We start from the raw sequence: 15,089 nt of genomic DNA on the forward strand, positions 1-15,089 counted from the left end.
GGAATCGCACTGTAAAGCAAAGAGTTCAGAAACTCTCCAAGCAGAGGAAATAGCAACAAGAAACAAAACTTTCCAAGATAACATCTTAATATCTAAAGAATGCATAGGCTCAAACGGAGCCTGTTGTAAAACTTTAAGAACAAGGTTAAGACTCCATGGAGGCGTAACAGGTTTAAACACAGACCGAATTCTAACCAAGGCCTGACAAAATGATTGCACGTCTGGCACATCCGCCAAGCGCTTATGTAACAAAATAGACAATGCCGAAATCTGACCCTTTAGAGAACTTGCCGACAAACCCTTCTCCAGACCATCCTGGAGAAAAGACAAAATCCTAGGATTCCTTACTCTACTCCAAGAGTATCCTTTGGATTCACACCAATACAAGTATTTACGCCAGATCTTATGGTAAATCCTGAGAGTCACATGCTTGCGAGCCTGAATCAAGGTCTCAATGAACGACTCTGAAAATCCATGCTTAGATAAAACTAAGCGTTCAATCTCCAAGCAGTTAGCTTCAGAGAAACGAGATTTGGATGAAGGAAGGGACCCTGAAGTAGAAGGTCCTTCCTCAGAGGAAGTCTGCAACGTAGAAAGGATGACATTTCCACTAGGTCTGCATACCAAATCCTGCGAGGCCACGCCAGGACTATGAGAATTACAGACGCCCTCTTCTGCTTGATTCGAGCAATGACTCTTGGAAGGAGAGCGAACAGAGGAAACGGGTATGCTAGACTGAAGTTCCAAGGAACTGCGAGAGCAAAGATCAGAAATGCCTGCGGATCTCTTGACCTCGAGTCGTATCTCGGAAGTTTGGCATTCTGACGAGAAGCCATGAGATCCAACTCCGGCTGCCCCCACTTGAGGGTCAAGCTGGAAAACACATCTGAATGAAGGTGCCACTCCCCATGATGAAAAGTCTGCCTGCTCGGAAAATCCGCTTCCCAATTGTCCACTCCTGGGATGTGGATCACAGAAAGACAGCAGTTGTGGGTCTCCACCCACTGAATAATTCGGGCCACCTCCGTCATGGCCAAGGAACTCAGAGTTCCCCCCTGGTGGTTGATGTAGGCCACCAAGGTTATGTTGTCCGACTGGAATCTGATAAACTGGGCTAAGGCTAACTGGCCAGAAGAGCATTGAAGATTGCTCTCAGCTCCAAGATGTTTATGGGGAGCACTGACTCCACCTGGGTCTATAAGCCCTGAGCCCCATACGGCTCCCCAACCTAGAAGGCTCCATGATCACAATCACCCAGGAGGGTCTGCGGAAGCAAGAACCCTGTGAGAGATGATCCTGAGAAAGCCACCATGGAAGAGAGTCTATTGACGCCTGATCTAGATCTACATGCGGAGACAGGTCCATATAGTCCCTGTTCCATTGTCTGAGCATGCATAACTGCAGAGGTCTGAGATGGAACTGAGCAAACTGAATGATGTCTATGGAAGCCACCATCAGACCGATTACCTCCATACATTGAGCCACCTTCGTCATAAAAATCTACTTCATTAACAGGGAGTCTATTATGGTCCCCAAAAACACAACCATTGTAGCTGGAACCAGAGAACTTTTTTCCTGATTCACCTTCCATCCGTGGGATCGAAGAAAAGACAACAAGATCTTTGTATGAGATTCTGCTTGTTAAAAAGATAGCATCTGAACCAGAAAGTCAACCAGATAAGGTGCCACTGCAATGCCCCGAGATCAAAGCACAGCTAAAAGAGCCCCCAGAACCTCTGAAAAAAATTCTGGGAGCTGTGGCAAGGTCGAATGGAAGGGCCACAAACTGGAAATGATTGTCCAAAAATGCAAATCTGAGAAACTTGTGATGGTCCCTGTGAATGGGAACATTAAGGTATGCATCCTTTAGGTCTATGGTTGTCATGAACTGACCCTCTTGTACCAAGGGAAGTTCCCTCCATTTTGGGAACTACGAACAGATTCGAGTAAAATCCCAGACCACTTTCCTGAAAGGGAACTGGAACTATTACCCACAGGGCGGCAAGGTCCTTGACACAATGTAAGAACGCCTCTCTTTTTATTTGGTCTACAGATAATCTGGAGAGGAGAAATCTGCCTCTGGGAGAAAAAGATTTGAAGTATATTTTGTATCCCTGGGAGACAGTGTCCACCGCCCAGGGATCTGGTACATCTCTTATCCAAGCCTGGGAAAAAAAAGAAAGAGTCTGCCCCCTACAAGAGCCGCACCCGGATCGGGGGCCAACCCTTTATGCTGACTTGGAATCAGCTGAAGGCTTTTTAGATTTCTTTTCCTTATTCCAGGACTGGTTGGGCTTCCAGCAAGGCTTGGCTTGATCTTGCTTGGAGGAAGGGGAGGAAGACTACGAAAGGAACGAAAATTACTCTAACGATCCTTCTGCTTATTCATTTTATCTTGAGGAACAAAAGAACCCTTCCATCCAGTAATATCTGAGATAATTTCCAAACCAGGTCCAAACAAGGTCTTACCCTTGAAAGGAATAGCCATCAGCTTAGATTTAGATGAAACATCCGCAGACCAGGACTTCAACCACAAGGCCCTGCGGGCTAGGACCGCAAAACCAGAAATTTTGACTCCCATTTTAATAACCTGTAAGGAAGCATCTGTAATGACGGAATTGGCTAACTTGAGAGCCTTAATCCTGTCCTGGATCTCATCAAAAGGGGTATCCGTCTGAAGAGATTAAGACAATGCATCAAACCAGTAAGCGATACACACCACAGGTTACCATTGTAGACCCTGGTGGACATACATCTTTTTTTAGTAAAGCCTCCAATTTTTTTATCCATTGGATCTTTAAAAGAACAACTATCCTCTATGGGAATAGTAGTCCTCTTGGCTAAAGTGGAGATCGCTCCTTCTACCTTAGGAACCGTCTGCCACGACTCCTTAAAAAAATCCGCTATAGGAAATATCTTCTTAAAAATAGGAGATGGAGAAAAGGGAATACCAGGTCTTTCCCATTCTCAAGCAATAATCTCCGCAGCACGGTCAGGAACCGGAAAAACCTCCACCGCAGAGGGAATATCAAAGTAATTTGTTCAATTTACTAGACTTTTTAGGATCGACTACGATAGTTGTGTTTGAGTCGTCCAACGTAGCCAAAACCTCCTTAAGTAATAAGTGAAGGTGTTTTCGCTTAAATCTGAAGGATACCACTTCAGCATCAGAAGGAGGAATTACACTAAGTCTGAGATTTCCCCCTCAGATGCTACTGACATGTCTTCTTCCTCAGGCTTATGGGAAGGGACACTCTAGATAGCCAGAACTTGATCAGAAACCTTACGGTTTCCTTAAATTTCCTTTTATGCCTTCCCTGCAACATGGGTAAAGCTGACAAGAGGAAAACACAGGGCACTGTATGTGGAGAATGAAAAAGTTGGGACGCTTGAGGAGAACGTTGCGGCATATCTGCAACAGGTGACACCTGAACAGCATTTGCCTGGGATAATGGTGGCTCATGGTCAAATATTTTATCTCTAGAACTTAAAGTTCTCTCAATGCATCAGGAACAAAAAGGAACTGGGGATTCCACCTGAGCATTAAAACATAACTGACAAGCAGCAACTTTGCCTGGGGTAATGGTTTGAAAAGCCTCTTGATCCATCTTATGTAATAAATAAGGATAAAGTGTAAAAATTATTTATTTGAAAATAAAAAATAAATTTGTACTGTGTCTTTAAATAGAAATGTGTATTAGCGCAACAAACCAAATAGACCTCAGGCTACCTATACACCTCAGTAGCTTTACTGAGGTGCCTATCTGTCCTTCTGCTCACAGAGTTACTTCCCTCACAGAAGAAACAATCCCCTTTTCAAATACAGAGCGGTTACAGAGCCCTAACTGCCGAAAAAAACAGCTTACAACAGTAATCTCCATGACTAAAAGTTAAAGTATAAAAACTACTATAACACACTGAGCCACCATAAATCACTTCACAGTCTCAATGCCCAAACTGCCTAAAAGAAACCCCAAACATGAAGGTTTAATAAAGTCATATTAAATAAGACAGCTTTTAGCTGTAACAAGTGCCAGCAATCTCCTTGCAAAAGAAAATTAAAATGGCACTTACCTGAAAGTACAGTCCAGCAGCAGGACAGCTCACCTGGTTTGAGAGGGTGCAGCACCTCACATACACCTGTGAATAGAGAAAAACTAAATAAACCTACTCAGGTTTTTAGTTAGGGCAGCAGATTCTTGAGAAAACGCAGTGAGGATTGTACCTCACAAGTTCTCAAGTGCTCAAAAGCCACCACTGCCCTACTGAAGAGGCTGATGTGGACTAGGCTAGACCCCAGAAAGTAAGCTTACTCTGCTAAATAAAAAAAAAAAATCTTTAAGAAAACTTCTCATCAGACACCTAAACTTCATCTCCTCCTTGCACTACAAAGAGAATGACTGGGGGATTGTGGGTAGGGGAGTGATATGCAACAGCTTTGCTGTGGTGCTCTTTGCCTCCTCCTGCTGGCCAGAAGTGATATTCCCAATAGTAATTGATGATGATCCGTGGACTCATTGTGTCATAAGAAAGAAAGAAAGAAAGAAGGTCCAGGGGCACACGCTTCACGGGACATAAAATCCTCTGGGGCGGATGGCTCAACGTACTCTACATTCTCTGATTCGGGGGAGAGAGTACTCTAGAACGGCAATCGAAACATAACTGATGGGCATGGATAACCCGGGCCATTTCATACTCCTCACAAGATGTATACTCTGAGTCGGAGATGTCCGTCTCTAAAAAAATCAGAATCTTCCATAACTTGGAGATTGCAAATATGGATTAAAGCTAAACGGCACCTTACACGCCCAGTGGCTGGGGCACTCAACACCTCCTGTGAACCAGACAACTAACAGAGTTTCTCAGTCGCCACTCGGTCAGAGTACGGAAATGGAATTACGTGACCACACCCGGTCACGAGGTGCACCGTGTAAGACATCAAAAAAAGGCGCGCCAGTTTAAAAGGACCGTGCAGTCTGATGATAAGGCCGTTATGTTTTCCGAATAGCCATGAGCCCAAGCATCACTACACATTAGCAGACAGATCACATAAACATGATTAAAGTCCCCCCTGTTCAATAACCCCCCCACAGGAGATATTAACCCTTGATTCCATTTTAAGATAAAGGAGTCCCACTGGGACCCTGACTTCTTTCTTTAATATTCACATATCGAAATAAAATGAAACGATCTTACCAGAATCTACGCTGTGGAACAGGAACACGGCCCTTCAAGTGTGACAGATAGTAGCATCGCTTCTGACATGGACTTGAGTGAATAAAGGCAGGCAGCGAACTCGTCAACGCCGATTGCCAAGGAGCTGTTAACATGAGTCGGGATGGTTTCGCAGAGACAATATTACCTGCATCTCCGGACTCTAACTTTCATCCATGCTCTCACTGAGAGGCTGACAGGATTACTTAAAACTCCAGTCCCATTCCAAAGGGTACTATCCCCCTCCTTAAGAGAATATCTTCAATCTTCTGAAACTTCTCTGCCAACCTCCTGTGATGAAAGGCAAAGAATGACTGGTGGATGAGGGAAGTGGGGGAGGTATTTAAGCCTTTGGATGGGGTGTCCTTGCCTCCTCCTGGTGGCCAGGTTCAAATTCCAAAAACAGAATTTATGCTTACCTGATAAATTACTTTCTCCAACGGTGTGTCCGGTCCACGGCGTCATCCTTACTTGTGGGATATTCTCTTCCCCAACAGGAAATGGCAAAGAGTCCCAGCAAAGCTGGTCACATGATCCCTCCTAGGCTCCGCCCACCCCAGTCATTCGACCGACGGACAGGAGGAAATATATATATAGGAGAAACCATATGATACCGTGGTGACTGTAGTTAGAGAAAATAATTCATCAGACCTGATTAAAAAACCAGGGCGGGCCGTGGACCGGACACACCGTTGGAGAAAGTAATTTATCAGGTAAGCATAAATTCTGTTTTCTCCAACATTGGTGTGTCCGGTCCACGGCGTCATCCTTACTTGTGGGAACCAATACCAAAGCTTTAGGACACGGATGAAGGGAGGGGAGCAAATCAGGTCACCTAAACGGAAGGAACCACAGCTTGCAAAACCTTTCTCCCAAAAATAGCCTCCGAAGAAGCAAAAGTATCAAATTTGTAAAATTTGGCAAAAGTGTGCAGTGAAGACCAAGACGCTGCCTTACATATCTGGTCAACAGAAGCCTCGTTCTTGAAGGCCCATGTGGAAGCCACAGCCCTAGTGGAGTGAGCTGTGATTCTTTCAGGAGGCTGCCGTCCGGCAGTCTCATAAGCCAATCGGATGATGCTTTTAAGCCAAAAGGAAAGAGAGGTAGAAGTCGCTTTTTGACCTCTCCTTTTACCAGAATAAACAACAAACAAGGAAGATGTTTGTCTGAAATCTTTAGTAGCCTCTAAATAGAACTTTAGAGCACGGACAACGTCCAAATTGTGTAACAAACGTTCCTTCTTTGAAACTGGATTCGGACACAAAGAAGGTACAACTATCTCCTGGTTAATATTTTTGTTAGAAACAACTTTAGGAAGAAAACCAGGCTTAGTACGCAAAACCACCTTATCTGCATGGAACACCAGATAAGGAGGAGAACACTGCAGAGCAGATAACTCTGAAACTCTTCTAGCAGAAGAAATTGCAACCAAAAACAAAACTTTCCAAGATAGTAACTTAATATCTATGGAATGTAAGGGTTCAAACGGAACCCCTTGAAGAACTGAAAGAACTAGATTTAGACTCCAGGGAGGAGTCAAAGGTCTGTAAACAGGCTTGATCCTAACCAGAGCCTGAACAAATGCTTGAACATCTGGCACAGCTGCCAGTCTTTTGTGTAGTAAGACAGATAAAGCAGAGATCTGTCCCCTTAGGGAACTTGCAGATAATCCTTTCTCCAAACCTTCTTGAAGAAAGGAGAGAATCTTAGGAATTTTTATCTTATTCCATGGGAATCCTTTGGATTCACACCAACAGTTATATTTTTTCCATATTTTATGGTAAATTTTTCTAGTTACAGGTTTTCTGGCCTGAACCAGAGTATCTATCACCGAATCTGAAAACCCACGCTTTGATAGAATCAAGCGTTCAATCTCCAAGCCGTCAGTTGGAGGGAGACCAGATTTGGGTGTTCGAATGGACCTTGAACAAGAAGGTCCTGTCTCAAAGGTAGCTTCCATGGTGGAGCCGATGACATATTCACCAGGTCTGCATACCAAGTCCTGCGTGGCCACGCAGGAGCTATCAAGATCACCGAGGCCCTCTCCTGATTGATCCTGGCTACCAGCCTGGGAATGAGAGGAAACGGTGGGAATACGTAAGCTAGGTTGAAAGTCCAAGGTGCTACTAGTGCATCTACTAGAGTCGCCTTGGGATCCCTGGATCTGGACCCGTAGCAAGGAACCTTGAAGTTCTGACGAGACGCCATCAGATCCATGTCTGGAATGCCCCATAATTGAGTTATTTGGGCAAAGATTTCCGGATGGAGTTCCCACTCCCCCGGATGAAATGTCTGACGACTCAGAAAATCCGCTTCCCAATTTTCCACTCCTGGGATGTGGATCGCAGACAAGTGGCAGGAGTGATCCTCCACCCATTGAATTATTTTGGTCACTTCTTTCATCGCCAGGGAACTCTTTGTTCCCCCTTGATGATTGATATAAGCAACAGTCGTCATGTTGTCTGATTGGAACCTTATGAATTTGGCCTTTGCTAGTTGAGGCCAAGCTCTGAGAGCATTGAATATCGCTCTCAGTTCCAGAATGTTTATCGGGAGAAGAGACTCTTCCAGAGACCATAGACCCTGAGCTTTCAGGGATTCCCAGACCGCACCCCAACCCACTAGACTGGCGTCGTTCGTGACAATGACCCACTCTGGCCTGCGGAAGCTCATTCCCTGGGACAGATGGTCCAGGGTCAGCCACCAACGGAGTGAATCTCTGGTCTTTTGATCTACTTGAATCATTGGAGACAAGTCTGTATAATCCCCATTCCACTGTTTGAGCATGCACAGTTGTAATGGTCTTAGATGAATTCGTGCAAAAGGAACTATGTCCATTGTTGCAACCATCAATCCTATTACTTCCATGCACTGCGCTATGGAAGGACGAGGAACAGAATGAAGCACTTGACAAGAGCTTAGAAGTTTTGATTTTCTGACCTCTGTCAGAAAAATCCTCATTTCTAAGGAATCTATTATTGTTCCCAAGAAGGGAACTCTTGTTGACGGGGACAGAGAACTCTTTTCTTTGTTCACCTTCCATCCGTGAGATGTGAGAAAGGCTAGAACGATGTCCGTATGAGCCTTTGCCTTTGACAGGGACGACGCTTGTATTAGAATGTCGTCCAAGTAAGGTACTACTGCAATGCCCCTTGGTCTTAGAACCGCTAGAAGGGACCCTAGCACCTTTGTGAAAATCCTTGGAGCAGTGGCTAATCCGAATGGAAGAGCCACAAACTGGTAATGTTTGTCCAGAAAAGCGAACCTTAGGAACTGATGATGTTCCTTGTGGATAGGGATATGTAGGTACGCATCCTTTAGATCCACGGTAGTCATAAATTGACTTTCCTGGATGGTGGGTAGAATCGTTCGAATAGTTTCCATTTTGAACGATGGTACCCTGAGAAATTTGTTTAGGATCTTCAAATCCAAAATTGGTCTGAACGTTCCCTCTTTTTTGGGAACTACGAACAGATTGGAATAAAATCCCATTCCTTGTTCCTTTATTGGAACTGGGTGTATCACTCCCATCTTTAACAGGTCTTCTACACAATGTAAGAATGCCTGTCTCTTTATTTGGTTTGAGGATAAGTGAGACTTGTGGAACCTTCCCCTTGGGGGTAGTTCCTTGAATTCCAGGAGATAACCTTGAGAAACTATTTCTAGCGCCCAAGGATCCTGAACATCTCTTGCCCAAACCTGAGCAAAGAGAGAGAGTCTGCCCCCCACCAGATCCGGTCCCGGATCGGGGGCTACTCCTTCATGCTGTCTTGTTAGCAGTGGCAGGCTTCTTGGCCTGCTTACCTTTGTTCCAGCCTTGCATTGGTTTCCAGGCTGGTTCGGGTTGTGAGGCATTACCCTCTTGCTTAGAGGATGCAGAATTAGAGGCTGGTCCATTTCTGCGAAAGGGACGAAAATTAGGCTTATTTTTAGCCTTAAAAGACCTATCCTGTGGAAGGGCGTGGCCCTTTCCCCCAGTGATGTCTGAAATAATCTCTTTCAAATCAGGTCCAAATAAAGTTTTACCTTTGAAAGGAATGTTAAGTAATTTTGTCTTGGATGACACATCCGCTGACCAAGACTTTAGCCAAAGCGCTCTGCGCGCCACAATAGCAAACCCTGAATTTTTCGCCGCTAATTTTGCTAATTGCAAAGCGGCATCTAAAATAAAAGAGTTAGCCAATTTAAGTGTGTGAACTCTGTCCATAACCTCCTCATATGGAGTTTCTCTACTGAGCGACTTTTCTAGTTCCTCGAACCAGAACCACGCTGCCGTAGTGACAGGAACAATGCATGAAATTGGTTGTAGAAGGTAGCCTTGCTGTACAAAAATCTTTTTAAGCAAACCTTCCAATTTTTTATCCATAGGATCTTTGAAAGCACAACTATCTTCGATAGGAATAGTAGTGCGTTTGTTTAGAGTAGAAACTGCCCCCTTGACCTTGGGGACTGTCTGCCATAAGTCCTTTCTGGGGTCGACCATAGGAAATAATTTCTTAAATATAGGGGGAGGAACAAAAGGTATGCCGGGCTTTTCCCACTCTTTATTTACTATGTCCGCCACCCGCTTGGGTATAGGAAAAGCGTCGGGGGGCACCGGAACCTCTAGGAACCTGTCCATCTTGCATAATTTCTCTGGAATGACCAAATTGTCACAATCATCCAGAGTAGATAACACCTCCTTAAGCAGTGCGCGGAGATGTTCTAATTTAAATTTAAATGTCACAACATCAGGTTCAGCCTGATGAGAAATTTTTCCTGAATCTGAAATTTCTCCCTCAGACAAAACCTCCCTCATGGCCCCTTCAGATTGGTGTGAGGGTATGACAGAACAATTATCATCAGCGTCCTCTTGCTCTTCAGTGTTTAAAACAGAGCAATCGCGCTTTCTCTGAGAAGTAGGCATTTTGGATAAAAGATTTGCTATGGAGTTATCCATTACAGCCGTTAATTGTTGCATGGTAATAAGTATTGGCGCACTAGATGTACTAGGGGCCTCCTGCATGGGCAAAACTGGTGTAGACACAGTAGGAGATGATGTAGTATCATGTTTACTCCCCTCATTTGAGGAATCATCTTGGGCAATATCATTATTTGTGGCAGTACTTTCCTTACTTTGTTTGGACGCTATGGCACAATTATCACATAAATTTAAATGGGGAGACACATTGGCTTTCATACATATAGAACATAGCTTATCTGAAGGTATAGACATGTTAAACAGGCTTAAACTTGTCAACAATGCACAAAAAACGTTTTAAAATAAAACCGTTACTGTCACTTTAAATTTCAAACAGAAAACACTTTATTACTGAATATGTGAAAAAGTATGAAGGAATTGTTCAAAAATTACCAAATTTTCACCACAGTGTCTTAAAGCCTTAAAAGTATTGCACACCAAATTTCAGAGCTTTAACCCTTAAAATAACGGAACAGGAGCCGTTTTTCAATTTAACCCCTATACAGTCCCAGATACAGTCTTTGCTAAGACCCAACCAAGCCCTGAGGGGAATACGATACCAAATGACGCCTTCTAAAAGCTTTTTCAGAGATTCATAGATCCACACACATGCATCTGCATGCCCTGTTCTCAAAAAACAACTGCGCATTAATGGCGCGAAAATGAGGCTCAGTCTATGACTAGAAAGGCCCCCTGACTGAAAAAGGTGTCCAATACAGTGCCTGCCGTTTTATAAACGTTCCCAAGATTATAAATGTCAATTGTTAGCCTAAATTTGAATAATATGCACAAATAGAGCAATCGATTTAGCCCATAAAAATGTCTACCAGTTTTTTAGCCCATAATAAGCCCTTTATTCTGTTTGTTTTTGACTAAGAAAATGGCTTACCGGTCCCCATGAGGGGAAATGACAGCCTTCCAGCATTACACAGTCTTGTTAGAAATATGGCTAGTCATACCTTAAGCAGAAAAGTCTGCTAACTGTTTCCCCCAACTGAAGTTACTTCATCTCAACAGTCCTATGTGGAAACAGCAACCGATTTTAGTTACTGTCTGCTAAAATCATCTTCCTCTTACTAACAGAAATCTTCATCCTTTTCTGTTTCAGAGTAAATAGTACATACCAGCACTATTTTAAAATAACAAACACTTGATAGAAGAATAAAAACTACATTTAAACACCAAAAAACTCTTAACCATCTCCGTGGAGATGTTGCCTGTGCAACGGCAAAGAGAATGACTGGGGTGGGCGGAGCCTAGGAGGGATCATGTGACCAGCTTTGCTGGGACTCTTTGCCATTTCCTGTTGGGGAAGAGAATATCCCACAAGTAAGGATGACGCCGTGGACCGGACACACCAATGTTGGAGAAAAGTAATGAATGCAGCTGTGGACTCTTCCCGTTTAAGAAGAAAATAAGTGTAAAGTTTTAGTGTCTATAAAACAATGGGAGCTGCCATGTTGTAACTTAGGTTACCTTCTCTGCTGTGATCAATTAGGGACAGTTATAAAAATAGGTCAATAGAGTGTGCAGCCAATGGCTGTGTAGAATATAACAATGTTCAAAAATAAATAAATTAAAAAAAACTAAAAAACTAAAAAAAAAAACCTGCAATATACTTTCATTATTTGTACGATTTATCATTTTATATTACTATCAAAAGTGTTTAGTGCTCAGGCAATTTTGAGTGTGACTAGGCGAACTATGCAGCTAAATGGTGGCAATTTCATTACCTCAATGAAAAATACAAAAAGGGACTTTTTGAAAACAAACTGACACCCCCCCCCCCCAAAAAAAAACCACATAAGTAATTTATCCATAGGAAAATATGTATTTGTAATAAGTGGGTTCCTTTAATATGGCACACAAGTTTTTAAAGTTTTAGAGGGCTGATGGCTAAACCCATATCTACACCATCTTGAGGAGAAGAAAATAAATATACAGGAATACAATTCCCTTCATTTTATTTATCCTAAATGGTCAAATTAAATAAGTGTTTGATGTAATTTGTTTATTTTCCTTTAATAATATAAAAAGAACTTTGCTCTTCACAATAAACAATGCTATAACCAACCCTTTAAAGTTGGTATTTGAATAGACTGCAAAAGGAGACTGGATGTCTGGGAAGCTATCTATGATTATGCCCTGGCAGAAGGACCAGAACGCTACTTAGCAAGGCCAAGCCAGGATAATGTACTCTCGCTTGTCTAGCTTGAATTTCTCCATTATTCGAAGAAGAGGAATTAGACAAGACAAATATAATAAATGACAAGAACAAATTATCACAAAAATGGCATTTAACAAATGACTGATGAGTAGAACTGCATAGTTCATACATGTCCCTTATCTTCTGGACTTTGCATTCAGTAGTTCGCAGCAATATCCATAATCCAATGTCAGTTATAAGTATTTAAAACAAGGAAACTAGAACAGAGTCTCCAACAAGTGAGGTCATATGGAGGCTCTCTGCGCCACTATCCTCGGTTTGGATACTTAAACAAATATTTTAGTCTGAACTTTTAAGAGAAAACAAATATATAGCAAATACTCATTATTCTGGCTCAAATCTCAGTTACTTTTCAATTCTCCTTGAAGCTATATCAATATTATCAAACATAGAAGGTCCCTCTATATTATAAACATTATGTACTTTTTTCGCACAGGTTACAGCTATAAGCTATATACAAACTAATTTATATAGTTTTAAAACAACCTTACTAAAGAGAAACTCTAGCTGGTTATGCAGAATTTATTGGATTTAGGCAGAAGCAGCTTAAACCTTTTTTGGCACAGAATTAGCATGGTGTACAGGGTAAACAAAACAGTTTTACAGTGGGTAAACATTGTTGTTTTTAATTCTTTGTATAGGAGTAGATACATTTTATAGATTTGATTGGTTAATGGCCATACCTGCAACAGTAACAACCAGTTCCCTTGGCAGTCCAAAGATGCGGTTATCCATATTGAAGATAATTTCTATAGGGCTGGCGGCATCATGTCTAACAAGAACCTGAAATATAATAAATCATATGATGATTAGGTTATGTGCATGAACCATATTAAAAAGTCAATCACATTAAGAAAAACAATATACATAGTTTAAATGACCAATAATTTAGCAAGAAATAAAAAAAGAAACCCACATACATACAGACTCTGTACGATAAATTGCATCCTCACAGACTAGCGATGATTGAGAAGAGGGGGGCATTTGTTGTAACACAAACATTACACTATTTTTAGATCTGGGGCCCATATAAAATGCTCTGGGGAGCTAGCTTGTGGCTGATATTTTCAGTATTGTGTAAGATACAGGCAAAGTGAATCAACTTACCGATTTACCTCTGTTATCTTTGTATCCATTTGTCTTGATCACTATATGGCAGCATTGTTTTCAAAAATATTTGCAACAATGTCATACATTGCTGCAAATACTGCTGCCCTAAAGAACTCAACAATGCAGAACAGTGATAAAAAAACGTTGTTACAAATACTGCTGCCATATAGTGCTCAGGACATATGCATGCTCCTGAGCCTACCTCTTTAATAAAGGACACTAAGGGAACAAAGAAAATTTAATAGAATTAAATTGGAAAGTTGTTTAAAATTGCATGGTCTGTCTGAATTACCTAAGTTATGTTTGACTTCTATGTCTCTATAAATGAAGGGTTTTGTACTACCTATTATTATTATCGGTTATTTGTAGAGCGCCAACAGATTCCGCAGCGCTAATGCAAACCATATGCTATTCTAACTAAAGAGACACCATACCTGCTCACTTCCTACGTATATAGCCGTTTATCTAACGGTTATTCTCACCTGTGCATGCTGCGTCTGATAACCCTCTGCAATTACATTAATATTATGGAATCCAGGTACCAGCAGAACATGAAAATACCCTCCCTCTTTGGTGTACACCTTTACTCCATCATTTACTATAACGGTAGCTTTAGGAACAGGATTCCCACTTTCATCCTTCACGACTCCATGTACGCCCTTATGCACCTGCAACAACAAATAATCAGTAAGTGGACATCTTTTTTTATCTAACCGGTTAGATTTGCCATTACTATTAAAATTCTAAAATGTACGCTATATGCAGAGCCATAAAACGGAATCATGAAAGTAAACACTTGCCAACTAATACTTCATAAAGCTTACAAAGCTGCAATACCTGCTCAAGCACAGTAGATGTTCTGTTCTGAAAGGGCAAAATGCAGCGCTTCTACATCTATTCAGTATCTATGACTTATTGATGTGAGCCTTTAAAACCCCTCTCTCCGTCTGGCATTCTGTTACAAGTATAGTTTCCATTTACGTTGCTGGCTGCTCCAGTTACAGACACATTTTCTATTTAACCCCTTGATAATGTCAGATGTAGGACTAGAAAAAGATTATGTCCTATAAGGATTCCAGAAGTTTGGCATATGCTTTTCTATTGTAATTAAGGTGTCTCAAGGGACGTTTCTTGATTCTGCAGGAGTTTATATTTAAGTTTAGTACAAGCCAGAATATTCAGGAGTCAGCCACATATTTTGTATGAGCCCAGGGAGGACTTTACATGAATAAAGTTTGTAGAATAATGCACGGCTGTGGATTCCTGGCTCCTGTAACGTGTCAAGTCCTGACAGAGTATGATCAGAAACCAAACTTGCAATGGGAAGACCACAGCTTTCAGAATCTGCACAATTGGTTCTCATCCTAAGAATAGATGTACACATTAGAAGTAATGAAAACTGATGGAAGAAAAGTCCAACTCAGTGTAACTTTGTAAACCATTGTACAAAGTACATTTGCTGTTTAAGATATGGTAAAATGGGTTTTTCGATTCAGCATGTGTTGCTGAAAGTATGAGAATTTAAAGGGACAGTCTACTCCAGAATAGTTATTGTTTAAAAAGATAGATTATATCCCA

General features: G+C 41.9%; 1 protein-coding gene across 1 annotated transcript in view; it reads right to left on the reverse strand.

Moving 5' to 3' along the window:
• The window catches only part of CPD (carboxypeptidase D), a 266,314-nt gene that overhangs the window by 19,582 nt on the left and 231,643 nt on the right, over nt 1-15,089 (reverse strand). The window contains exons 19-20 of the mRNA XM_053706136.1: nt 13,994-14,179; nt 13,085-13,184 (exon numbers count right to left, since the gene is read on the reverse strand). Of these exons, the coding sequence (XP_053562111.1) occupies nt 13,085-13,184; nt 13,994-14,179 (286 nt within the window). The remainder of the gene's footprint in view (nt 1-13,084; nt 13,185-13,993; nt 14,180-15,089) is intronic.

This window comes from Bombina bombina, chromosome 3, assembly GCF_027579735.1.
Source record: "Bombina bombina isolate aBomBom1 chromosome 3, aBomBom1.pri, whole genome shotgun sequence".
In the NCBI taxonomy this organism is placed as follows: Eukaryota; Metazoa; Chordata; class Amphibia; order Anura; family Bombinatoridae; genus Bombina; species Bombina bombina.